General features: G+C 37.6%; 2 protein-coding genes across 3 annotated transcripts; one reads left to right on the top strand and one right to left on the bottom strand.

Annotated features, from left to right (window-relative positions):
* The first annotated feature begins 325 nt into the window (after positions 1 to 325).
* Positions 326 to 27408, top strand: Uba3 (Ubiquitin-like activating enzyme 3). Of its 2 annotated transcripts, none has more exons than XM_076199797.1 (10): positions 326 to 361; positions 6750 to 6891; positions 8810 to 9011; positions 12616 to 12763; positions 12848 to 12964; positions 13134 to 13317; positions 14271 to 14476; positions 25505 to 25609; positions 26140 to 26254; positions 26762 to 27408. In XM_076199797.1, exons 1-10 carry the CDS (start codon positions 341 to 343, stop codon positions 26848 to 26850), a joined length of 1329 nt encoding a protein of 442 aa, XP_076055912.1. In that variant the 5' UTR covers positions 326 to 340; the 3' UTR covers positions 26851 to 27408. The 2 variants fall into 2 exon arrangements, with proteins under 2 accessions (XP_076055912.1, XP_076055913.1); XM_076199798.1 differs by lacking the exon at positions 326 to 361 and adding an exon at positions 481 to 536.
* Positions 16202 to 17968, bottom strand: LOC143034097 (uncharacterized). The gene is made up of 4 exons (XM_076200040.1): positions 17960 to 17968; positions 17195 to 17414; positions 16791 to 17007; positions 16202 to 16439 (listed from the first exon to the last, which is right to left on the bottom strand). Exons 1-3 carry the CDS (start codon positions 17966 to 17968, stop codon positions 16913 to 16915), a joined length of 324 nt encoding a protein of 107 aa, XP_076056155.1. The 3' UTR covers positions 16202 to 16439; positions 16791 to 16912.

Here is a 27408-nt window from a genome sequence, read left to right as displayed (position 1 = left end):
AGTTATTTGATTCAACATCCATGCTTGATTTCGCTGCTCAAAATAGAAGCCCACCTGAGAAAGATACACACATGACACATCCCTGAGCGATGGTGACGACAAAACTCCAAAATTGGAAGGGTGTAACTTCACCACTAAATCTCCCTTCCCCGCTTTGTTGCTAAGATTTATCAATGCTCCACCCCTTCTTCCATTTCCTGAGAAGCGACAAATAAAGAGCACCTTAAACGCACCCATTTGCAATAGCAGCTTGTACATACAATTTTCTTGAACTCTTGACAGATGTACCCGGAAACACCGATTAAGTAAGAGACGGTGGATAGTAGATCCCATTCAGTAGATGAGAAACACTTTTTTTAAGGTGAACATTCCTTTACATATATTTCAAGTCACATGTTGTTTAAACCATATAATATGTTAATAAAACTATGAATTTATTAGGTGTGTTTAAAATAAACCTGCCTTAGGAAAAACAACAATAACAATCGAATGCGGTGCAGTCGAGGGTCGGTATTGTAAACAAATAGACTGAGAAGGTGAGTGGAAAAGTTTATTAGATATTTTCGCTAGAAAAAATACCGACATGCAATTAACTGAAAATATAAGGATAGGTTATCAGAGGGTAGCTTCCCGTGTCCTCTGTCATGATGTGTGTGGATGGGAAACTCACCTGGACAGAATATAGAAGTGGTTGAATTCACGAGATAGGTGAATTGTTTTGAGTCTATCATACAGTCATGCATTCATGTATTTTGAAGATAAAACTTATATTGTTCAATACCTTTCATTAGATATAGGGTTTTAGACTGTCATCCTTCTCATGAATATGATATATGTATAAGTATATACCTACACATAATATATATACCAAGGGCTTTTTCCCCTTTATTTTTTATAGGCCTTATAATCATAATGATAATCTTATTATAAAAGTGAAGTAGCCAAGTCAAGGCAGGTACCCACTCCTATCCACCACCCTTACCACACTTTCCTCCCTCTCATCTTAGCTCCTCGTGGATGACAGCTCATCCCTATATCTCACCCAATGCCCTGGATTAGAGGCAATGCAGCAATATACAGTAATTCCACAACAAGACTGCTTCACTTACTTGGCAACCCCCCCCCATCTGTCCCTTCATGCAGAAAGAGAGAAGATGAGCAGGAATCTTTTCAGGCTGTGTCAAATTATCATTCACACTCAGCCACTCCCTACTCCCCATATCTCCTGCTCCCATCCATTCTTGCATCACAATATCTTTTATACACAGGCATTCTCCATCATACCAATCTCCTGCCTCTATATATATATATAACATAGATACCACTGTTGGAGTAGAATAGACTGGAAACAGGGAATCTATATGTTTCGATTGCAAACTGCAATCCTCTTCAGTAAATGAGGATTGCAGTTTGCAATTGAAATATATAGATTCCCTGTTTCCAGTCTTTTCTACTCCAACAGTGGTTTCTACGTTATTGACAAATGTGTGATTACATTTATCACCTGTAATATATATATATATATACAGGTAAATATTTAGTTTCGACCATGGGAGGAATATGGCAATAGAAAATTAAATATTAATTTTGTAAATTAAAATGTATTAACGTAATATGCAATTTTGTGTGCGGAAATGAAAAACAAAAAAGGTGCTAAAACACATTTCTTAAGTAACGAAGTTGTGGACGATGAATGGTAGGCCATGTTTATGGTAGATGCCGACGTCGGAAGAAATGAAAGGACGATAAATTCTTCTAAGGTAAACTAAACTAACCTAACCTAACCTAACCTAACCTGTGTTTAATAAATCATTACCTGCAAATTAGATGTCATCCGGCTCGTCCTTGTTGTTGTCGTCATGAGAGACGTTGGCGGGCTTTTCAACCACACTCTCAGCTTGCGGAGTATACAAATTAATATTTAATTTTCCATTGCTATATTCCTCCCATGGTCGAAACTAAAGATTTACCGGTTAGGTTAGTTTAGTTTAGTTTAATTTACCTTAGTTTAGTTTACCTTAGACGAATTCATCATCCTTTCATTTTTTCGACGTCGGCATCTACCATAACAAACATGGCGTCCCAGTCCTATGCTACCGACTTCGTTCATTAGCATATTTAGCTTGTAGCAAGGTATTTTTATTTTCATTTCCGCACACAACATTGCATATTACGTTGATACATTTTAATTTACAAAATTAATATTTAATTTTCTATTGCTATATTCCTCCCATGGTCGAAACTAAATATTTACCTATACACACACACACACACATTGGAGAAGGGAGCATATTCTCTTGTATACATGTAAAATTATAAATGACAACATTATTGCAGTTCTATAATACTCTAATGCTCTGATTAAACTTCTTGCATGAGGGTGATGAGCAAGCTCCAAATCACCTAATGTAACAATATTATATTGATATTTCGTCCTCAAGTGGACATCTTCAGGAATTATATTTGTAACAATGAATTATGCAATATTACCATATAATAAAAAAAAACAGATGACACATTTTCTATTGGAGTAATTATATTAGAATATGATGTAGGGTATTTACAATGTTGAATGTGTACCCTTGCCACATTACTGTCTGCTTATGTACTATGCTAACCTCACCTGCCTGGAGGTTGACCCCACAGTAGCATCATTAAGGTTAGGTAGGAGGGGGTGGTTGGTGGATTGTGGTGGAGGGTAATTAGTAAGGTATTATAGTACAGAATTAATTAAAGAGATCATAGATGGCACATCAGATTGTATGTTCAGTGATGGGGAATTCTTGCAAATTAACTACGCTTCCAGCAATTATAATCTTTGGAAATCCCCAATGCTAGTGATTATTTTTGTGTTATTCATTAACTCATCTCTACTGGTGTCTTTCTTATGGTGTTTTATATATTGTTTGGTATTATTTTAGTTGTGCACACCTATGCAATATAGAATTAGAAAATTAAATATTAATATTGTAAATTATAATACATGAACATAATATATAATTTTCTTGGTGGAAATGAAAAACAAAAATTATATGGTCCAGATGCCATGCCAGTCCAGTCACTGTCAGATGATAGCTTTCACGTTGTGGACTAGGTGTTCTCCAACTCCAGATGACATTAATAACTGCTGTTACAAAGACAGTAGGCTTCCTTGGACTTATGAGAGAACATGGTGTTCTGCTGTCATCTGTTTGCCTGAGGTACATTAATAATCAGACCATCACCATCCATGACGAAGAAAACCTAGATGATCTTTAGAATTTGAGGTACCGAATTACTAAACATTAGTTAGGTTATGTAGGTTAGGTTAGAATAGCCTAATTTATCATCCTTTCATTTCTTCAACCTTGGCACCTATCAAAACAAACATGATGTATCATTCAACTGCCACAACTTCATTTGTTAGAAAATAGGTTTTAGTAACTTTTTTGTTATTGATTTCTGCCAAGAAAATTGCATATTACATTGATCTTTTACAATTTTCAAAATTAATAATTAATTTTATATTGCTATATTGCGTAGGTGTGCACAACTAAAATTTTACCTGTTGTTTTATTGCTCCATTTTGTTCATGCAGCATTAAAGCCAGTAAAGACTACATCTCGTATAACCTATGTATGTGCTGTTATGAGAGGCACAGTCCTTGGTATGTATTGTTGGAAGCATTGTTAATTCACAAGACAAGAATTCCCCATCGATGAATATACACTTTGGTGTGACATCTACAATCTCTATTTAAATCTGCACTACTTCTGGGTGTAGAGAGGTCACCACCCCAAGCCACCACCCAGATAATTATCCTCCCACCACCACCACCCACCTCCTCCTACCTCACCTTAATGTTACTGCCATGGAGTCAACCCCCAGCCAGATGAGGTTAGCATAGTACATAAGCAGAGAGTAACATGGCAAGGGTACACATTCAATATTGTAGGTAGCCTATGTTGTATTCTAATGTTATTACTTTGATAGAAAATGTGTCCTTTATATTCATTATTATAATAGTAATATGTTATATCAGTAAATATGTTATAACAGTAACAATTGTATAATTCATTGTCAGGGATGTAATTCCTGAAGATGTCCACTTGAGGATAAAATGTCAATATAACACAAGGCAACAATAGATTACCTGGTATTTTCTCATCCCCCTAATACAAGAAGTTTAATTAAAGCATTAGAGAATTCAAGGAAGAAAATTAATAACTGCAATAATGCTGTTAATTTTTTATTTATATGCACACACAAAAAAAAGACAAAAAAATGACCAGATAGCAAACATACATCAAACTGAGAAATGAATATGTAGATATATACAAGGAGAAAAAAAGAAACTATGAAAAAGATATAATAGATAAATGCAAAGACCAACCTAAACTATTTTACATATATGTAAATGATAAACGAAAGAAAAACATGAAATAATGAAACTGTGTGAAGGAAGTAAAGAATATATAGATGATGTAGAAATGGCTGAAGTTATGATCAGGCATTTTAGGTCTATATTTATAATTGAAAGCTCACAAATTCGGGATGAAGGACAGCAAGAAAGATCCCCCAAAATGAAAGAGATAACGGTGACACAGAAAGAAATAAGGGACCAAATAAAAAACCTTGATGTCAGAAAGTTACACGGGGCCGATGAACTTACAAACTGGATGTTGAGAGAATGTATGGATGAACTAATGGAGAAAATACACAAGATGATTGACTTCTCACTCAAAGAAGGAAAAGTATTGCAAGATTGGAAAAATGCAAATACAGTATTGTACCAATAAATAAAGGAGACAAAGGAAATCCAACAGAATATGGACCGGTATCCCATACAAGCACAGTAGCAAAACTATGCGAAAAAGTTATAAGGAATAAATGGATTAAACACTTGGAAGAGAACAAAATACTAAATCCTAAACAATTTGGTTTTAGAAGTGGAAGATCATGTACCACAAACTTAAAACCTTCACTACGGGCCAAAATCTCGCGGGCAGCATTAGCTGCCAGACATGCGATGTTGCGTCATAATACTCGCATTATAGAAAATAAAGTTACCGCTGTATTGCTCGTTCTCTTTCACCCGTGAATTTTGATAACCATAGAAAATATGATGAAGCCAGTTTACAAAGTATGGGGGTCACACAGGTACAACTAAAATATATATAATCAAGACGCCGACATCGGCATCCTCGCGTACCCACTTGCTTCTCATGACGCCTACGTAGGCATCATCGTATCGAAGGGGTTAATATGCTTTTACTTAAGATTAATTGAAATAATGCAAGAAAGAGATGGATGGGCAGATTGTGCTTCCTTGGACTTACAAATGGCTTTTGACAAAGTACCACACAAGAAGCTACTAAGAAAAATTGAAGTAATAGGTGGAATACAAGGAAAGTTATTGGAATGGATGAAAGATTTCTTGAACGGAAGAAAAATGAGGGTGGTACTTAGAGACAAGAACTCAAATTGGGAAGGTATGATAAGTGTGAGTCCCACAAGGCTTTGTATTGGCTCCAACAATATTTGCTATTTATATAAATGAAATGGATGAAGGTGTAGAATATTATATGAACTTTTTTGCAGATGATGCTGAACTACTAAAGAGAGTAAGTTCATAGTAGTATTATGCTAGGGATGTGTTTTTGTTGTGTTCAGCTGATTGTGTTTGTGTAATATGGTGAGAGGGATGTATGAGGTTAACCCCTTCAATACGATGACACCCACATATGTGTCATGAGGAGCAAGTGGGTACACGAGGATGCCGATGTCGGCGTCTTGATTATATATATTGTGGTTGTACCTGCGTGACCCCCATACTCTGTAAACTGGCTTCATCATATTTTCTATGGTTATCAAAATTCATGGGTGAAAGAGAACGAGCAATACAGCGGTAACTTTATTTTTTATAATGCGAGTATTATGACGCAACATTGCACGTCTGGCAGCTAATGCTGCCGGCGAGATTTTGGCCTGGAATGAAGGGGTTAAGGTTTCTTGCACAGAACTATGTCTATCAATTTAATGTATTTTATAGGGGGCAGGGAGTGGATTTTAGTTGTGATGTGTAAATGATTGGTATAGTTTTGGTTGGATCTATATATTATTCTTACAAACATACATGTAAGAACTATGAACTATGTCTATCATTTTCATGTATTTTATAGGGGGCAGGGAGTGGATTTTAGTTTTGATGTGTAAATGATCCGTATAGTTTTGGTTGGATCTATATATTCTTAACCTCTCCAATACAAGTCAAATTCTTGTGCCCAGCATTGGATGCCTGATGAACAATGATGCATCACAATACTCATGTTATAAAATATAAAGTCACAGTTGATTTACTCACTGTCTTTCAATCTGAGTAATAATAAACACAGAAAATGTGATCAAACCAGTTCACAGAATTCAGGGGTCACTCAGCTACAACTATAAAAAAAATATATTCAGGACGCCAAGCCTCATGACACCTATGTAGGCATCATTATATGGAAGAGGTTAATGTTTTGTTTTGTGGTTGGGGGTTAATGTTTTGGTTTGTGGTTGCAGGATGTAGGGAACATTGTATGGAGATATAGTCAAGTGTGGTTCTATTAGTTGTTTGTATGCTATGATTAGTACTTATTTCTGCTGGCCAAAACCTGCTCTTGCCACTAATCTTATAAAATTCAGTTTTTTGCTTGTTTTCAGTGTCAGATCCTTGATTATTTCCATTCTAGTGTCTGGATTAAGTTATTTTTTCTCCCTATTTAAAGATGACAACAGTTGAATGGTCTGAGCACTGGAATGATGTGCGGAAACTTCTTGAAAGGCCTGGACCATTTACACATCCTGACTTTGAACCTTCTCCAGAGACTCTGAAGGTGGTACAAGAAAACATCAAAGTCCTTGTGATAGGTAAATAGCAAAATACACTTGACTCAGCAGTGCAAACTGACATTTCTTGTTATGTTATATGTATATATATGTATATATATATATTTTTATATATTTATATATATGTATATATATATACATGTATATATATATATTTTTATATAATTTATATGTATATATATATATATATATATATATATATATATGTATATATATAGATATATATATGTATATATACACATATATATTTATGTATTTATATATGTATGTATATGTATTCTGGTAACTCAATTTATACATGTTCTGGTTTCACATTTTCACTTTAATGCAATAAATTTTTGAAGAGAAAATATTCTATTTATATGATTTCCCACATTAACATTGGGTAAGAATATTGGGCTTTGCATTTAATCAGCCATGCTGCTACTTGACAAGAATTTCAAACATTGTTTACATTGTAACATAATTGTTATGCAATTTAAAATCTAGCCAAAACCTTTATTAATTCACATTTGTTTGAATTTAATGGACCCTTACATGTCTTGGGAATACATGCACATACAAACACCATTACAATAGTGAAATTGTGTGAAAGGATTGTGAAAGATTGATGGACCAAATATTTTGAATAGATGATTATTCTATCCGTCGGTATGGGTTCAGATCTGGAAGGTCATGTGTGTCAAAACGTTTAAGCTTTTACTTGAGAGTGACTGATGTGCTGGAAGAAAGGGAGTGGTGGGTGAACTGTGTGAGTCAACCAAGATAAGGCTTCTGATAAAATACCTCACAATTCTGACCCAGGGCAGTAGGCAGGATATAGGGATGAACCACCATCCATGAGGAACTAAGATGAGAGGAAGCAAAGGGTAGTGGATGGGAGTGCCTTTTGACTTGGCTAGCTCCCTTATAATGTGGAAAAAGCCCTTGGTATATAGATAGATAGATCTTACAATTAACTTATGTGGAATTTAGAGCATGTTGGAGGACAAAGAGGCAACCTACTCGAATGGATGAGAATTTTTTTAAAAGGGAAGATACATGAGGACAAGATGGAGAGTATTGGTACTTACACCAGTAATGTTTCTTGTCCATGTCAATGATATGATAAAGGGGGAGTTGGGAAGGGGGGGATTGTCTGTTGGGGAAGGAGGGGGGAGAACAGAAGATGGAGGTGAGTTGAGGGTGGTTGTGTGTGAATGATGCTGCAATGCATCTTACTTATATCCCACACAAAGTGAAGAATATAAGTAAGATTGATAGAATACAAAGGGGAGCAACCAAACTGGTCCCCTGGCAGATAAGCCATATGAGGAAAGACTAATAGTGCTGGGCCAACTAATCAAGAGAGATCTCTTGATTAGTGATGAGGGGGCTGTAGGTGATCATGGGAACAAATTAAAGGATCAGAAGAAATACAGTTTTCATTATAGATGCATAAATACTTGGAATAGCTTAGAAAGTGATATAGCTGAGGCTCAAACAGTACATAGATTCAAATCTAAATATGACAGTTGGAAATTAAGGATATAGAGCAAGTTAAAACTGTGCATAAGTGTGAGGCTAGGTGTGGGAAAATTGGAGAGTAGGAGACAGGACCTGATGTGTGTTGCTCCTATCCTGTATACTACAATTATGTAAATACACACACACATAAACATGTACAGTTACTCATGATGTTCACATGATGCTATTCATTTTCAGAAACCAACTAAAAAGGCGGAATTTTCTACTATTTTGGAACCTGACACCCTTATTTTCCATTTTTTTTATTAGGAAATTATGACTATTTTTGCAGTTTTTATTTATGCGAGGTTTTTAGGAACACTCTTGCATAAATGGAGAGTAATCAGCATATGGGTGTTTAAGCATTGAACCTGATCTTTTTAATCTAGAGAATAAACATAAACACAATATGATCACATTCTTACTTCAACAGGTGCTGGAGGTTTGGGATGTGAATTATTAAAAGACCTGGCCTTAATGGGATTTACTGACATACATGTCATTGATATGGACACAATCGATCTGTCCAATCTCAATAGACAATTTCTTTTCCGTAAAAAAGACATTGGTAGGCCTAAGGCTGAAGTTGCTGCTGAATTTATAAACAGAAGAATTGCAGGGTGTACTGTCCATCCGTATCCTTTTGTTACAGTGTAATTTATTTGCTTAAGAATGTACTACAGATAATTCTTTTTTGTATGAATATGACTTGATGATTTGGCTTAACATCACTAATTCCCTTCCATCAGGAGGCTAGTATGGTGCCCCTTACAGAGGACTTTGTAAAGTGAAATTTAATGAACCATGCCCTTAGTTTAGCTTGCTGGTGGGGAGGGTTTGAACCACCATCAACTGAACCTTTGCCACAAGTAGCAACAGCCAGACCCACTTGGCCAGCAAGCATCCTTGTATGAATGTGCCTTTTCATAATTGTTGGAGGTTTGTGATTGTGAGAATGGTAATTACATCCATAAAAAAAGAGCATTTCCTCAGCAGTATTAATTGTTTTTTTTTCATCCTGTGAGATAATGTGGCACTGAAGGGGCGAAGTCATAGAGGTGGTAAAGGAGAGATCTACGGAAGGAGGGAAGGAAGGCAGTGGCAGAATGGAAGGATAATACAAGTTAAATGTGAACAGCATTCTTGTTTGAGTGAAGATTGGCTCCATGCATAAGAAAAAGAAAAAAAGCATAGCATAACTCTGGTCCATGAGAGGTCACTAAAGTCCCTAAAATATTACATATTATACATTAACCCCTTCCATACGGTGCTGCACACGTAGGCGTCATGGGGAGCGAGTGTATTCGCGAGGCTGCCATATCGGCGTCTTGATTATATTTATTGTAGTCGCCCCTCCATAATGACATTCTTTCTAATTCTTTTGTAATCGCATTTTCTATGGTTATCAAAATTCACGGGTGAAGAGAGAACGATCGATATAAGCGGTGACTATATTTTATGATGCGAGTATTATTACGACACGTCGTACGGCTGGCATTGGCTGCTGCCACCGAGATCTAAGTCCATGACGCCTACGTGTGCGGCACCGTATGGAAGGGGTTAATAAAGGAGAAAGAAGAAGAAAAAGAAGTAAGTATATGATATTTTAGGGGCTCTAGTGATATCCCATAGATGTGCACATGTGAAAAATGAGTGAGGAAAGACCAAGAAAAAGAATGTAGAAGGCTGAGATAGATGGAGGTAACTTGAGGGGGAAGAGTGAAGATGAGATGGATGGATGGGGTGAAGGGGGCATTGAGTAAAAGGAGAATGTCTGTTGTGTTGAGCAGGGAAGGGTGAGGGCAAGACATAGAATTGAGAATGGTTGTGAATGGAATATAAATTGATGTGGTCCAAAGGGGATTCCCAATGTCTTCTCTATTTTACATGAGGGAATGAGGAGGGGGGGAGGTCACTGTGTAAATGAAGCAGCTGGCCCTGCTGTGGATGTGCTGTGTCTTGTTGCATTGCTTCTGGCCAGGAGACAGGGATGACCCTTCATCCACAAGGAATTAAGATTAAAGGGAAATGGATGATGAATGGGAGTGGCCATTTTACCTCTTGTAAGGGAAGTACCCAAGTCAAAAGGCAAATACCCACTCACACCCATCCACCACCCTTTCCTCCCTCTCACCTTAACTCCTCATGGATGAAGGGTCATCCCTGTATCCCACCCACTATCCTAGGTCAGAAGCAGTGTAGCAAGACACTTAATTTCATCCTCAGTCATCCCCTTCGTATTCAATCCATCCACCTCTGCCTTCCACACCACTTTTACTAATCTTTCTTCACTTATTCTTTCCATGTGTCTAAACCATCCCAATACTCTTTCGTCAACCTTATCCTCCCATCTCCTTTTCCATCCCCATTCTCCACCTCACCTCTTCATTTTTCACTCTATCCAACCTTGTAACCCCTATCATTCTTGTCAGACATTTTATTTCAAACACATTTAAAAATTTCCTCTCTGCCTCTCTTAAATTCCAAGTCTCCATTCCATACAGTGCTGTCAGGAAATCACCCCTCCATATATTCTCCTCTTTGCATCCATTCCCAAATGCCTATTTCTCATTACACTTTAATCCCTCAAAGCACTTCCTTGCTTCTCTCAATCTACAACTTACCTCCACCTCTACTCCCCTCGTGCCACATATGATCTCAAATGCCTAAAACTAGCCGCTTCTTCCAGCCTATCTCCTTTAAAATTTACATCCAACTTGCTTCCATCCTCTCCCCTTGTACATATTCACCTTTACCCATATTTACCTTCAACTTTCTCCAATCGCTCTGTCACTGACTCCCTTAATCCCTCCTCTGACCCTGCCGCAAGCAGTGTTGTCAGCAAACAACAACTGACTCACCTCCCACTTTTCTCCATTTTCTTTAACCATCTACAGTCCTCTGCCCAGTACCCTTTCATTTACCTCCTGTACCACCAGTGGCGGATCCAGGATCAAAATGGGGAGGGTGGGGAGTTAACCTGAATTTTGTAAATGTAGATGATGCTTTGGGGGTGGCTGACCTGAATTTTGTAAATTTAGATGATGCTTTTAAACAGATGTATTCCGTAGCACGAATACGATGATTTTGAATATAAATCGGAGTACATGTTCTCATTTTAGTTTCTTTCAAAATACTGGACAAAAGTAATGATTTAAAGATTTATGCTCAATAATGTGTTGCATATACTTTCAATAATTCTCACTGAAGTGTTTTATTAAATGCTGGGATAAAAATCTGCCACTGTATTACTGCTTTCTGCCATGTACCAGTGTACAAGAGGCAGGTTTCTTGACCGCTGCAATGAGGTAATAAAGGAACAAATGGAGGAGGGGGGGGTCCACCTGGATTCACCACTGTGCACCACCCCATCCATATAAACATATGATTAATATTACATAATATTTTGAGAAAGAGGATTACAACATGTTCAAGTTCTTTCTCATTGTCTTTGAGTATTTCTGTTAGTTTCCTTTTTGGTAGTTTATGAACATCCTCTTGGTCATGTGTTGCAGGTTCTCTTCCAGTTCTATGGTGATCTCAATTGGGAGGTGATTGGATGAAAAGTCTTGTATGGTTTCCCATGTGGTTTGGCTTTGTGTGGAGCGTGAACACATTGTTATGTTGGGCAATGTTGGTTGTTGTGTTGGAGAAGTTGTCTTGTGGGGTTAGTTGCAGGAGTTGATTATGTTTAGGTTGTAGAGTCATTCAAGAATTTTGTGTCCTCATTAGTCTGCTGTTTGTGTGGCAAGCACATTTAGGTCACCTGCCAGTGTGTGGTTTGTTATTCTAATAGGTTGGAGCTGTGGAATGCAGCCTCTTGGGGTTGATGTAGTTAGAGGGACTTAAATGTTTGTGATGTTTTAGGTTATTTTCTTTATTTCTTTGTGTTTTGAGTATTTCAGTGATGGTGTCTGGGATTGATTGTTTGTTTTCACCCATTCTGTTGGAGAAGGGTAAGCTGTTATTTGCTAGTGTTATGACTCCACTTTTGTTTCTTGTGTTGTCCTCTCCTATTGTTTTATTGTTCTTGTATTAAGGCTTTATTTTTTATATACCATAGAAATTGCATGTAAATTTATTTGCAGCCACTATAATTTGTTAAAAGATTTATGGAGAGCCCTTCCCCATTTCCCTGGGGTGGCAAATAAGTAATTTGATATTTTGCATGCAAAGCTAATATAAAAGTTTGAAAGTTAATCCAAATAATCATATTTGTTATCCTTAATTTTGTACAAGATATTACAATAAGATTCAAGACTTTGATGAAAGCTTCTACCGTGGCTTCCATTTGGTTGTATGTGGACTAGATTCAATTGTGGCTCGGCGTTGGATTAATGGAATGCTTCTATCTTTGTTGAATTATGAAGATGAAATGCTAGACCAGGTAATACTCCCCAAAATATTGTTTGTACTATGAAATGTGAATGATGTCCCAATAATGTATAATTTACAACTTCCTGATTTTCAGACTTCAGTTATACCTTTGGTTGATGGAGGCACAGAAGGTTTCAGAGGGAATACACGTGTCATTCTACCAGGGTTAACGTCATGTATTGAATGCACCTTGGATCTGTTTCCACCCCAGGTAGAAAATGAAATAGGCTTTGTTTGCAAGTTGTGATTTAGGCATATTACTAGAAATAGTTTATCATTGATGTGAAAAGATGTAATCCATAGCCAAATGTAAAAATTTTGAACTATTGAAGTAGTTAAAACCTTAGGGAAAAGAATGTTGTTACTTCTTCACTTTACAGGTGAATTTTCCACTGTGTACAATTGCACACACTCCCCGTCTCCCAGAACACTGTATTGAATATGTAAGACTGCTTTCATGGCCAAAGGATAATCCTTTTGGTGAAGATCAGCCCATTGATGGAGATGATCCACAACATATTACTTGGATTTATGAAAAGGCACTGAAAAGAGCAGCAGAGTACAGTAAGTATAAAAATTTCAAAATGTGGATTAGTGTATTTAGTAAAAGTCATCTTTCAGGGACAATAGATATGCAGGAATCAGTAGTGCTTCCATCGGTGCATGGGGTGACGTTGCTATCCGGACCCAAGCTTTCTCTTCCCATTCCTTCATATTCAAAGATAATTTCTTTCTATTTGCAGGAAGAAGAAATTGTTATTTTTATTTTCTATGATGTGTTTTTGGTTCCTAAGTAAAGAAAGCATAAAGGTAAAAATGCTTGGAGTGCATATCTATCTGTTTAACAAGAGCTTCTTACCCAATCCAGCCAGGGCATGCAGCCACCCAGGGCTATCCTTCCCATTCCCATCCACCATCCATTTGTTTCCCTTTTATCTTAGCTGCTTGTGGATGAAGGGTCATCACTATCTGCCACTTACTGCCTGGTTCAGAAGGAATGTAGCAAGACACAGCACATCCACAGCAAGGCCCCACCACCTCATTGACCTGGTGACCTTCCCTCCTTGTCTCCTCATGCAAAAATAGAGGAAATGAGGAGAAATCCCTTTTTTCCTCCCTGTGAATATATCTAGCTTGTTTGTAAGCTTTTGTTTATTGTTTCTTCTCTGTTTTCCCCAAGCCACATCCCTGACCTTTTTTGCAGTCTCACATTTTTTGTTAAACCAGTCCTGTTTCTGCTTCCTTTGGCACATTTTTATTCACTCCCAGGTTGTAAATATCTAGAGAGATTTCCCAGTTCCTCCTTGTTCCCATGGTATTCATGGATTCATCCCAGTTCGCTTCTTCAAAGTGTGTAGGCAATATCATTCCACCAGAATACACTTTAATGTGCATTGTCACTAGTCATGATGAGATGTAGTTCATGGAGAAAACTTTTCATGCAAGTATTAGGAAACAATTTTATTTTAGGAGAAAGAATGTTTCTCATGCATAACATTTGTTGCTTAACTTTGCAGGCATTAGTGGTGTTACATATCGCCTGACCCAGGGAGTTGTGAAACGCATCATTCCAGCAGTGGCATCAACTAATGCTGTCATAGCTGCTGCTTGTGCCACAGAGGTATTCAAGCTGGCAACCTCTGCATGTACCCCAATGAATAACTACTGTGTCTTCAATGACATAGATGGTATATACACCTATACATATGAACATGAAAAGAAGGTAATTTATAGTTATATTATTTATGTAACTAATATTGACAAGTAAATGTGTGTAACAAAGTAAGTGTGAAAAGAGTGTATATATTAAGCCAACAATGTGATAATTGAGAATGGAATGCCATATATGAATTAGCAGTACTACTAGGTAAGGAACTTTATGCAATTTTCTCATGGTTCTTACAAAAAAGAATGAAAGGGATGAGTGAATGGAATATATGTTGAAAAATAAAAATACTGATAAGAAAAGCATTGGTACATGTGTGATGGAGTGGAACTTTCTAGAATTAATTGAAATGGCTACTTCTCATCAACAGAAAAATGATACACTTGTATTTATATATATATATATATATATATATATATATATATATATATATATATATATATATATATATATATATATACATATATATATATATATATATATATATATATATATATATATATATATATATATATATATATATATATATATATATATATATATATATATATATATATACATATATATATTTACCTAGTTGTATTTTGCGGGAAGGGGAGCTACACTCGTGGTGTCCCACCTTTGTATCTGGCAGTGTTCTAGTTTGCTCTTAAACTCATGAATGATTTTTGCACACACTAATTCTTTGCCCAGTTTGTTCCAAGTGTCTACAACTCTATGTGGAAAACTGTTTTTCTTCAGATCTCATCTGCAGCTATGTTTTTTTATTTTCTTTTCATGTCCTCTTGTGCTTCTCCTGTCCCAGTTTAACAAGTCCTCTCTATCAAGTATTTCTGTGCCTTCCATGATTCTGTAGATGGTCAATAGGTCACCTCTCTCTCATATTTGCTCCAGAGTCGGTAAATCTAGTTTAGCAATCTCTCCTCGTATGACGAGTTTGAGAGTGCATATATATATATATATATATGTGTATATATATGTATATATATATATATATATATATATATATATACATATATATATATATATATATATTATGGGAAAGGTGGAGGGGGAAACACGGGTCTTTATCTGATTATCGAGTTTATTCCTGACCGGTTTCACTTACAATAGCTTCTTCAGAGGAGTGTTACTCTGGGTCGAAGTTGGCGGTGTATATAGTGAGTCAGGCCCACGTTCCCTCCTTGTGGAGTGGTTGGTGGCTGGTTCCAGTACATGTCAAACAGCACCGGTACAATATGATACAATAATAGTAATATAATAATAATACAACACAACACGATCTATGATACAATATACAATATAAATTATAATATATAATATAATATACCAAAACATATCATGGTATTATTGTATCATATTGTACCGGTGCTGTTTGACATGTACTGGAACCAGCCACCAACCACTCCACAAGGAGGGAACATTGGCCTGACTCACTATATACACCGCCAACTTCGACCCAGAGTAACACTCCTCTGAAGAAGCTATTGTAAGCGAAACCGGTCAGGAATAAACTCGATAATCAGATAAAGACCCGTGTTTCCCCCTCCACCTTTCCCATAATTTGTCCCAATGTCTCTATATATATATATATATATATGTATCTGTGTAACTAAACATACATATAATGTGTCTATTCATTGTTTTACATTTTAACCCTGGACAGGTAGCATGGACAAACTCTCCCGGTACAGGTAGCGGGGTGTCATATCTGTTACTTTCACTTTGGGCGCTTATACCCAGTTACCATTATGCCCTTCTCTATTTATTTTATTATATTTTAATAATATAAAGACTCTACTTTCTACTGGTGAAGGAGAAAAAAAAACGCTGAATATAAAAATAACACTTTACTTACATGATTACAAAAAATGTGTAAAAATAAACATTTGGTCAAATAACAGGCACTGTACACTTTAGAATACCAAATTCCACTAATAACGAGTGTTTTCTTGAAAGTAAAAGAGTTCCTGAGTTGATTGATATAAAAACATTGTTGATTGGAGCAAAACTGCAAAATCTGTAAAGAAAAGAAAAAGCGGTTAATTTTTTTATGTACAAAATCACTAAAATACTTATTAGATCTGGATGAAATTTTCCAGAAGTCATCTACAATAATCCTAGATGATGACAAAACCTTAGAAAATGATATTTAGTGACTATAAACTAAAAAAAAGGGCTTAGTTTCAATGTAACCCTTACTGTGTGCAATTTACGTAAAAGAAAGGCATATTTAGAGTACTAATAATTGATGGATATGCATGAAATTTTGCAAAAGTAATTTACAATGGCCCTAGTTGAGGATAAAAAATATTAAAAATTATATTTAGTAAGTATAAACTGGTAAAAAAAAATCATTCGTGAAACTTACCACGCGCGATGGCACTGGTCACAGATGTAGTTGACATGCGAGTTACATGCAGGTTTATGGCACTTTGCACACAAAAGCTTGGTCCAGGCATTAGAAGAGGAAGGGCAGAGAGGGCATATGCCTCAAAAGTCACTATAAGGCTCTTCTTCATCGCTACTCACGAAAAGGGCCTGCAAATACTCTTCCTCCGTCAGGCTTCTCTTTGCCATGCTGAAATCTGATAATAGAAAAAAATTGAAAATTAGCCTCAAAATCAAATTTTCGCTGCCCTCCGATCCAATATGGCAATTGGTACAGGTAGCTACACCATTCACTGATATTTTCCGATAAACACAATAAAATTATTTCACTAAGTAATAATGCAGTAATGTAAAATGCAAACCTTTTGCAATTGCGTGACTTACCCGAGTAACGGTAGTGTGGTGTCAGATATGCACCATTTACAACTTTGGAGGGCAATAGCGGGTGAAGGTGGCGGAGCAGAGGTGACACACATGTTGCTTTCACTGAGGCCAGTGAATGACTAACGGTCCCTGAAATACAAGCGAGATCATGCCAGGGGTCTATGCGCAGAAACAAAAAAACGCGTTTTGTGCAGCGTCCTGGTGCGGATCTGACACAACGCTACCTGTCCAGGGTTAATTTGTATATAATAACAATATTTTTAATGTCTTAATATTTTGAGTGCTATTCTGGTTTTCCATAAAGCACTACATTATGACATATATAATAACCTTAATTGAAAATGGGTGGGGATGGTAGGGAGGGGTTATGTGTGAATGATATTTTGAAGCAGCATGAAGGCGTTTCTCCATCTTCAATGTTACTGCTTTAGGGGATGGAGGGGGGGGGGGTCACCAACTAAATGAAGTGGCCTTGCTGTGTCTTGATGCATTGCTTCTGACCCAGGGCAATGAGCAAGATGCAGAGATGATCCATCATCCAGGAAGAGCCGAGATGAGAGGGAGGGAACGAGGGGTGGTGAGTGGGGGTGAAATGGGTGGGAGTGGAATTAAGCCTTTTGACTTTGGCTACCTTCCTTGTAAGGGGAAAAAAAAAAACCTTGTTATATTATGGTCTTGAAATTTATAGGTACCACCAGAGATAGTCTGAAGGTTCATTTTGGTAGTTTAGATTCATTTTGGCCCATTTTGGAGTTTATTACCCACCAATATCATTTATATCAGAATTTTGGCTGTCAGGGATTTGGGCTTGTTATCTTGGTCTTCCTCAAAGACATTGCTTTTGTAACCAATGCTCCCTCTACCCCATACATCCAACTTATTCTTGGTTGTCCTCTCAAGTTCCTTCCATTCATTTCTTCTTCTTATATTTTTTAGTTGCTAGTCTTTCTTCATGCATTCTTCCCATAAATCCCATCCATCTCACCATTCCCTATCTACCAGCAAGCCCCACATGGGCCTCTATCCTCATTGAGGGGGCCAGACAGGAGATTCCCGACTGCCATAATCTTGACACCCATTACCCTGACAGCCAATATCCCAACAGACCAAGATACATACATACATACATATACCAAAGATTTTCCCCTCTTACAAAAGAGGTAGCCAAAAAAACAAAAGTATAAAATCCACTCCTACCCATTCCATCCCCACATACTCCTCTCCCATTCACCCACCTCCCTCCCTCCTATCATGTCTCCTCTTGGATGATGAGTCATCACTGCATCTCACCCACTGCCCTGGGTCAGAAGCAGTGTCACAAGACACAGCACATCCACAGCAAGTCTGCTTCATTAAAGTAGCGACCCCCCTCTCTGTCCCCTCATGCAGAAAAAAGAGAAGACGGAGAAATCCCTTTGGGCTGCATCAAAAGGATTTCTCCCTATCTTCTCTTTTTTTTATATCTATGTATTTCTTTAATCATGAAGAAACCACAGTTGGAATAAAAGTAAACTTTAAATGTGAGATGAAATGCTTGAAAAGTATGGTAGGGGTTACTAGGTGAGATAGTTAGAAATGAGGAGGTGAGGAGGAGAGCAGGAGTGGAAAGGGAGTTGGGAGATTGGGTTGATGAAAAAGTATTAAAGTGGTTTGGACACATGGAAAGAACGAGTGATGAAAGATTAGTAAAAGAGGTTTGGAAGGTAGATGTGGAAGGAGTGAACATGAGGGGACGACCAAGGATGAGATGGATGGATGGATGGGGTAAAAGGGGTATTAGGAAAGAGGGGAATGTCTGTTAAGGAAGGAAATGAAGAGAGAGAAGACAGGGGTGAGTGGAGAATGGTTGTGTATGGATGATGCTGTGATGCATGGAAGGGAGTGGGTGGAGTGAAGGATGGGGGGTGAGGGAGTAAGTGTGAATGATATTTTGATGCAGCCCGAAGGGATTTCTCCCGGTCTTCTCTTATTCTGCATGAGGGGACAGAGAGGGAGGTCACTGATCAAATGAAGCAGCCTTAATGTGGATGTGCTGTATCTTGCTGCATTGCTTCTGACCCAAGGCTGTGGGCAAGATGCAGGGATGACCTGTCATCCAGGAGGAGCCAAGAAAAGAAGGAGGGGGGTGAATGTGAGTGGAGTATGTGGGAATGAAATGGATGGGAGTGATTTTATGTCTGTTTTTTGGCTACCTCCCTTGTAAGGGGGAAAAAGCTGCTGGTATATATATATATATATGTATATATGTATATATATTTATATATATGCATATATATATATATATATATATACATACATACATACATACATACATACATACATATACCAAGGCTTTTTCTCCCTTACAAGGGAGGTAGCCTAAAAGAAAAAGGCATAAAACCATTCCCACCCATTCCATCCCTAAATACACTCCACCCCCCTCCAATCTTAGCACCTCCTGGTTGACGGGTCATCCCTGCACCTTGTCCACTGCCCTGGGTCAGAGGCAGTGTCACAAGACACAGCACATCCACAGCAAGGCCACTTCATATATATATTGTTATAGCCAACCGTGAATGAAGCCATTTTCAAATCGCCCGCCTACTACTCACTGCTTCGAACAGGACTCGTGGCCAGCATATTTTTACCTAGTTGTATTTACCTAGTTGTATTTTGCGGGAAGGGGAGCTATGCTCGTGTTGTCCTGCCTTTGTATCTTGCAGTGTCTAGTTTGTTTTTAAACTCATGAATGGTTTTTGCGCATACTATTTCATTGTCCAGTTTGTTCCAAGTGTCCAAAACTCTATGAGGAAAACTGTTTTTCTTCAGTTCTCTTCTATAGCTATGTTTTTTTATTTTCTTTCCATGTCCTCTTGTGTTTCTTTTGTCCCAGTTAAGTAAGTTCTCACTATCGAGTACCTCTGTGCCTTTCATGATTCTGTAGATGGTCAATAGGTCACCTCTCTCTCTTCTTTGCTCCAGTGTCGGTAACTCCAGTTTAGCCAATCTCTCTTCGTATGATAGGTTTGCAAGTGCAGGTGCCATTTTTGTAGCTGCTCTTTGGATTCTTTCTATTTTCTTTATATTCTTTTTGGTACTGGGGGACCACAATGTCGCTGCATACTCTAATCTAGGCCTTATCAATGTAACCAATATTTTTTTCATCATGTCTTCGTCCAAGTATGTAAACGCCACTTTTATTGATCTTAGCAAGTTGTAAGTCTCCCCGACAATTTTGTTAATCTGTATATCATAGGACAAGTCGTTCGTGATAATTACTCCCAAATCTTTTTCGGATCCTACTTTCTTTACTTCTTTGGTTCCAATTGTATATTTTCCTGATATTCTGTTTTTGCTTTTTCCAAACTCCATTATGCTACACTTCTTAGTATTAAAGTCCACTTCCCATTTCTGACTCCAGTTCCATACCCTATTTAGGTCTTCTTGCAGTGCTTCACAGTCCTCATCAGTTTCTATTTTCCTTAGCAGTTTGGCGTCATCGGCAAAGAAGCTCATGTAGCAGTTCACGTCCTCATCCATGTCATTCATATAGATAGCAAACATTATTGGTGCCAGCACAGATCCTTGCGGTACTCCACTGATCACCTCTTTCCAGTCTGAATATTTTTCTCTGAGCACTACTCTCATCTTTCTACCAGTCAGAAAGTCCTCTATCCATTTTAGTAGGTTTCCCTGTATTCCTCCTATGTGTTCCAGTTTTTTTAGTAGTTTTCTGTGTGGTACTTTGTCAAAGGCTTTTTGGAAGTCTAGGAATGCACAATCAGCCCATCCATTTCTTTCTTGCACTATGTCTATTAGTCTTGAGTAAAAGCATATTAAGTTTGTGGAGCATGATCTTCCTTGTCTGAATCCGAATTGTCTTGGGTTTAATATGTCATTGTCTTCCAGATGTTTTACCCATCTATTCTTGATTATTTTCTCACAAATTTTGGCAATGGTGCTTGTTAGTGATACTGGCCTATAGTTGGTGGGTTCTTCTTTGTTTCCTCCTTTGTGTATTGGTACAATGTTAGCGTTTTTCCAGTCCTCGGGTATCTTTCCTTCTTTGAGTGAGCTGTTTATTAAGATGTGTATTTTGTCTGTTAGTTCTTCTTTGCACTCCTTTAGAATCCAATTTGCAATACCGTCCGGGCCATGTGATTTTCTGACATCCAGCCTTGATAAATGTTCTGATATTTCCTTTAGTGATGCTGTAAACTCATTCATGAGGGGAGATTTCTTGTTTTTGTCTATGTCACAATTCGGTATTTTCTCTCTGGTGAAAACAGATTTAAAGTGATTGTTCATGACTTCGGCCATCTCTAAATCTTCTGTGTATTCTATGTTTCCTTGGCATAGTTTCACCAATTCCTGTTTGTTTTTAAGTTTACCATTCACATACCGATAGAATAGTTTGGGTTGCTCTTTGCATTTGTCTATAATATCCTTCTCATGGTTCCTTTTCTCCTCTCTTCTCACATTAACATACTCATTTCTATAGTTAACATAAATTTGCCATTTGCTTTGTTTTTTGTCTTTTCTCCACTTTTTCCAAGCTTTGTCCCTTCTGTCTTTTGCCTCACTGCATCTTTTGTTGAACCAACATTTAATGTACTCTCTCTCTCGCTTTTGTCTTGGTACATGCCTGTTTACCCCTTCATTGTAGTTTTCCATCAATATATTCCATTTCTCTTCCACTGCTGTTTCTTCCCTGTAAAATATTTCCCAGTTTGCATTCCGGAAGAATGTCTTTAGTTTTGTAAAGTCTGTTTTGTTGTACCTCAGTCTTCCTTTCCTATGCTTTTCGTTCCTCTCTATGTCTATTTCTTCCTTTAGTATAGTTTCGATGAGTACATGGTCACTCTTTCCAATTGGTGTCTCATACTGGACTTTATGCACTATTTCAGGCTCTGTTGTAAATATTAGATCTAGTTTCGATGGCTCTTCATTATTTCTGTACCTTGTGTTTTCATGGACCCATTGGGTCATTGTGTACTCCATGGTCATATCTAGCAGTACATTGCCCCACGAGTCATCTCCTCCTTGCACTGTCATGCTGTCCCAACAAATTTCTTTGCAATTGAAGTCCCCCATAACTACCAGATTACCCTTACCCATTAGTATCTCATTGAGTGATTTTCTTGTGTCATCTAGCATTTTTTTATGTTCAATTTCTTTCCAAGCGCTTGTTTTTGGAGGCACATAAGTCACCACAAACTTTCTACTTTTCATATTCTTGCCTTCGACTTTTATCATGATCAATTCAGCATTACCTTTGCCCTCTGCAATTTTTGTCACCTTTAGGTCTTTCTTGGCCAAGAACATGATTCCCCCTCCCTGTTTCTTGTCCCTGTTTTTTATCCAGTAGTTGTATAAACCTTGTCCGATAACAGTGGATGGTATTTCACCTCTTAGTTTAGTCTCTACAATTCCCATTATGTCTGGTTTTGCTTCTAACAGATAATCATTGAGTTCGTTCAGTCCTGAAATTAGTCCATCAATGTTGGTATAGGCCACTTTTAAATTTCTTCCTTCTCCCTGGTTTCTTCTTCCCTTGTTTTGTTCGTTTTGAAGCGCCATTGTCTTAATCTCAAGTCTATTACTCTCCACTGGAATTCTTTGCATTCTGTCTCCGATCTTTTCAAGTTTTTTTCCTTTGCTTCTTCTCTTAGCGCCCTTTCTTTTTCTAATTCCTCAGTACTCATTTCTCTTTTTATCCATATCTTATTGTATTTTTCACTCTTTGCCAAGTTACCTACTTTTTCAAATATGTCTTCTACTACCACTTGTGACCTTAGTTTTATCTTTAGAGGTCGATTCCTATCCTTAGTATAGCGACCAATTCTGTAAGTCTCTTCTAAGTCTGTGCCTGAATCACTATCTCCCCCCTGAATTTCATTAAGGATTTCTACTGCTGTCTCTTTTTCTTCTTTTTCTCTCATGTACCTCGCCAATCCTTGTTTTTCTTTAAGCCCATAAACCACAATACATTTCTTCCTATCTACTGTGTCCCTGACCCAATTTGCTTTTTCGTTAATCACTTGAATGATTGTGTCTTTTGCATTATCTTGCATTTGCTGCTTGACTATTTCTTTGAAAGCAATTTCTTTATTTTCAATATTTTCTTTCCACTTCTTAATTTCCTGGATACTGTCCCCACCTAAGTTTTCTTCGATCTTTTGTGTCAATTCTTGGAATTTGTTGTTCACTTCCTGCTTTAGATTTTCGCTATTATTATCATTAGTTTTCTTCTTTTCATTATCATTCTTCAGTTCATTTATGTCTCTTTTCATTTCTTTAATTTCGAACCTTGCCATGAAACCTTGCCATGAACCTTGCCATGAAACTATTGGCCCTGCCTTCCTCGGGTATAAAAAGAGCCTCCCCGGTTGTCCACCCCCACTCTCACACAACCCCAGGTCTCACCTCTTCGACGCTGTATATCGGTGCATTGCTGTTTTGTTCGCAAGTATTGTTTAAAACCAAATTCTTTGGACTTGTATAGGGTTATTAATTATTTTGTGTGAATTATATATGTTTGTTAAGACTCTGTGATTTGTGAATTGTATGTTTTCCTTATTAGGAAAGTGTATTCATGTTATTCCTCAGAATATTGTGAGTGTATGTTCATAAATGTTAATCAGTAAAACTTTATTTTTTCTTTGTGTGTAAATATAGTTAATTAAGTTTCGTGCAGACGTCTATCTTACCTCAACCGCAATCCTTATAATCCCTACTTACATTCAGTCTCAAATAGAGCTTTTCCTCAGAATGTATTTTTATCTACCTAAATTACCTATACGTTCCACATTATTGTTGTGGGTTTGCTTCCCAACTGGAACTCGACTTACCCCTAGATTCGACTGAAGTTCCACTCATTACGTTAACTCAGGCCAAACCAAGCAAGCAACCCATGACAATATATATATATATACATACATACATATATATACCAAAGGCTTTTTCCCCCTTACACGGGGGGTAGCCAAAAAGAAAAAGGCATAGAAATCACTCTCACCCATTTCATTTCCAATATATTCCACTCCCCTCCACCCTCCTCCCTCCCTCCCATCTTAGCACCTCCTGGATGACGGGTCATCCCTGCATCCTGTCCACTGCCCTGGGTCAGAAGCAGTGTCGCAAGATACAGCACATCCACAGCAAGGCCACTTCATAAATTCGGCGACCCCCCCTCTTCGTTCCCTCATGCAGGAAAGGAGAAGACGGGGAGAAATCCCTTTGGGCTGCATCAAATTTTTTCTCATACATACCTCCTCACCCCCCATCCCCCACCCATTCCCCCTCATGCATCACAGCATCATCTATACACAACCCTTCTCCATTCACCCCTATCTTCTGTCCTCTCCCGTCCTTCCTCTACAGACATTCCTCTCTTTTGTAAAGCCCCTTTCACCCCATCCATCCATCTCATCCAAGGACACCCCCTCATATTCACTCCTTCCACCTCCGCCTTCCACACTTCTTTTACTAATCTTTCTTCACTCATTCTTTCCATGTGTCCAAACCATCCTAATACTCTTTCATCAACCCTATCTCCCAGCTCCCTTTCCACCCCTGTTCTCCTCCTCACCTCCTCATTTCTCACTCTATCTAGCCTAGTAACCCCTATCGTACTTCTCAGACATTTCATCTCAAACACATTCAAACTCCTTCACTCTTCCTCTCTCATGTTCCATGTTTCTGCCACGTACATTGCTGTTGGCACAATCACTCCTTCATATAACCTCCTCTTAGCATCCATTCCCAGATGTCTATTTCTCATTACACTTTTTAATCCACCAAGGCATTTACTCGCTTCTCTCAATCTACATTCTACCTCCACCCCCACTCCACATTCTACCTCCACCCCCACTCCTCCCTTTCCTGTCACATTTGCACCCAAGTATCTGAAACTATCCACTTCCTCCAGTTTCTCACCCTTAATGCTCACTTCCAGCCTACTGTCACTCTCTCCCCTTGTACATCTCATCACCTTACTTTTGCCCACAATTATCTTCAGCTTCCTTCTGTTACACACCTTCTCAAACTCTGTCACTAACTTCCTCAATCTCTCCTCTGATCCTGCTACAAGCACAGTGTCATCAGCAAACAACAACTGGCTCACCTCCCACTTTTCTCCATTTTCTCTTTGAAGTGTTTTTTTTTTCTATCAAAACATTGCATTATTTAAAAAAAATGATGGAACACATAAATTAAGAAGTATATGTATGTTTTCATTCTCTGTATTGTGTATTGATTGCATATCATTAATAAATTAGAAACAACTAGTGTCACTAGTGAGTAAGTTGACTATTTTTGTGTCATTTACAGGAAGATTGTTTGGCATGCAGCCAGGTGCCACAAAATTTGGAAATAAATGCTACAGACAAATTGCAAGATTTAGTTAAAATGTTGAAGGAGATGGCACAATATCAGGTAATGTACTTTTTCTTATAAATTGAGTAATACCCAATACCTTGTCTGGGGTATTGGCTGCATGTCAGTGTAAGGTTAAAATTGCTCAGTAGCATGCAACTGATACTTTAAGGTCTATATTGGGTGCCCCTATGGACCAGAGCCATGCATCATTTTGTCTGTGATGGAGGAAATCTATTCGTAGAGAAATTATACTGCAACTGTCCCTCCATTATGCTGTCCCCCCAACTCTTAATACTGTCCTGTACCACTTTTCTGAATGTACATTCCCTTTTTTTTTGCCAAAGCCTGTGGTAGGGGAGAAAGAATACTGCCACCGAGCGTTCCCATTTTGTAAAGGCAACAAAACTGTGACAGGAATAGGACTAAGCAACCTCCTCTCTGTAGCCCCAAAGGGGATATTCCTAAAAAAGAAAAGCAAGGGCATAAGTGGGTCTGGGAGGAGTTTTCCAACCAGAACTCTAAGGTTTGGGTCTTTTAATGTACGTGGGTGTAGTAGAGTGTTATAAGTTTTCTTAATATTATTTCAGATGAAGAGCCCTGCTCTGCAAGCAATGATCAATGGGAAGACCAAGTCTCTTTACCTTCATTCTCCAGCATCTATTGAAGAGAAACTAAGACCAAATCTTAAAAAAACTCTCACAGGTTTGTAAAAACTAGAAGTGATATTTATTTACTTTGTAAGTAAATTTAGTTTTCAGTGATTTCTGGATTTACCTAATTGTTGTAAACAGGAAAGGAGCACTTACGGCATCTGGTCTCTTACTCTCCAATTGATCATACTCAGCTTCAGATTAATGTATTGTTCCAGCTTGGGCTATATCACCTAAGCTATTCCAAGTATTTATGCATCTGTATGGAAGACTATTCCTTATCCCTAATCAAGAGATATTTTATATATATATATGCGTAAGTAACCACTAGGAAAAAGTAAACTAACAAAGCAGAGCGCTTTCATATAATTACATCTTCAGTGCTGATCTTTGTATCAGCATTGAAGATGTAATTATACGAAAGCGCTCTGCTTCGTTAGTTTACCTTTTCCTAGTGGTTACTTATGCATTTGTGAACACACATTCGTAATGTTTTTATTGCATGTATGTATTATTTTTTCTTTCTTTTTTAATTTTTTTTTTTTTTTTTTTTTTACAGATCTGGGTTTAATCACTGGAATGGAAATTGCTGTGGCAGATGTGACAACACCTAATACAGTCATATTTAAACTTGTATTGAAGAGTTGAATAGATTTTATTGTTTAAGTGACCATGTATTTATAATATTTTGACGGAATTCTTCTTTTTGTAAGTAACTGAATCCTTTACACTGAACAGGCATGGTTGAGCTTGGATACATTCATTGATATAACATGTTCACATATTTTTCTTAGGCAGTTTATATACCTACTGTGTAGAAAAAAAACTTATTGTGATTTAAAGGCTATAGTAGACATAAATATGGTATCTATAGTCATCAAATGATCTTCGCTTTACTTTCAAAAGTTTACAATTGGACATTTGGCATAGTTTGTAGAAGCACACATTTCCAGATCATTGAGACAATTTTAGCAAGCACAGTGAGAATTTGCCAGCTGATTTCCTGGTGTGCAGACTATGCAGTGTGACACAAAACTAATAGTAATAATAATAATAATAATGGTTGCTGCTGTGCTGGGGTAGTAGCTGCATGGTAACATGCATTCACTACTTTAGTGACTATTGGGTCACCCTAATTGACCAGAGCCACAAATTATTCATCTCTGTTAAAGTAATATATTTATCAATAAAGATGCTTTTGCATTA

Source organism: Oratosquilla oratoria, chromosome 16 (assembly GCF_046742065.1).
Source record: "Oratosquilla oratoria isolate Oo_2021 chromosome 16, ASM4674206v1, whole genome shotgun sequence".
Classification (NCBI taxonomy): Eukaryota; Metazoa; Arthropoda; class Malacostraca; order Stomatopoda; family Squillidae; genus Oratosquilla; species Oratosquilla oratoria.
Note: the sequence above shows the minus strand (reverse complement) of the source record. Positions and strands in the feature narration are given on the sequence as shown.

Bases quoted from the DNA above. Each gene is read 5' to 3' on its own strand.
- Uba3 (XM_076199797.1), top strand. From the start codon at position 341: ATGAGAAACACTTTTTTTAAG. The intron at 6,892-8,809 runs GTAAATAGCAAA...TTACTTCAACAG, and splicing joins CATCAAAGTCCTTGTGATAG to GTGCTGGAGGTTTGGGATGT. The intron at 12,764-12,847 runs GTAATACTCCCC...CCTGATTTTCAG, and splicing joins AAGATGAAATGCTAGACCAG to ACTTCAGTTATACCTTTGGT.
- LOC143034097 (XM_076200040.1), bottom strand. The intron at 17,008-17,194 runs GTAAGTCACGCA...TTCTATTATCAG, and splicing joins ACCACACTACCGTTACTCGG to ATTTCAGCATGGCAAAGAGA.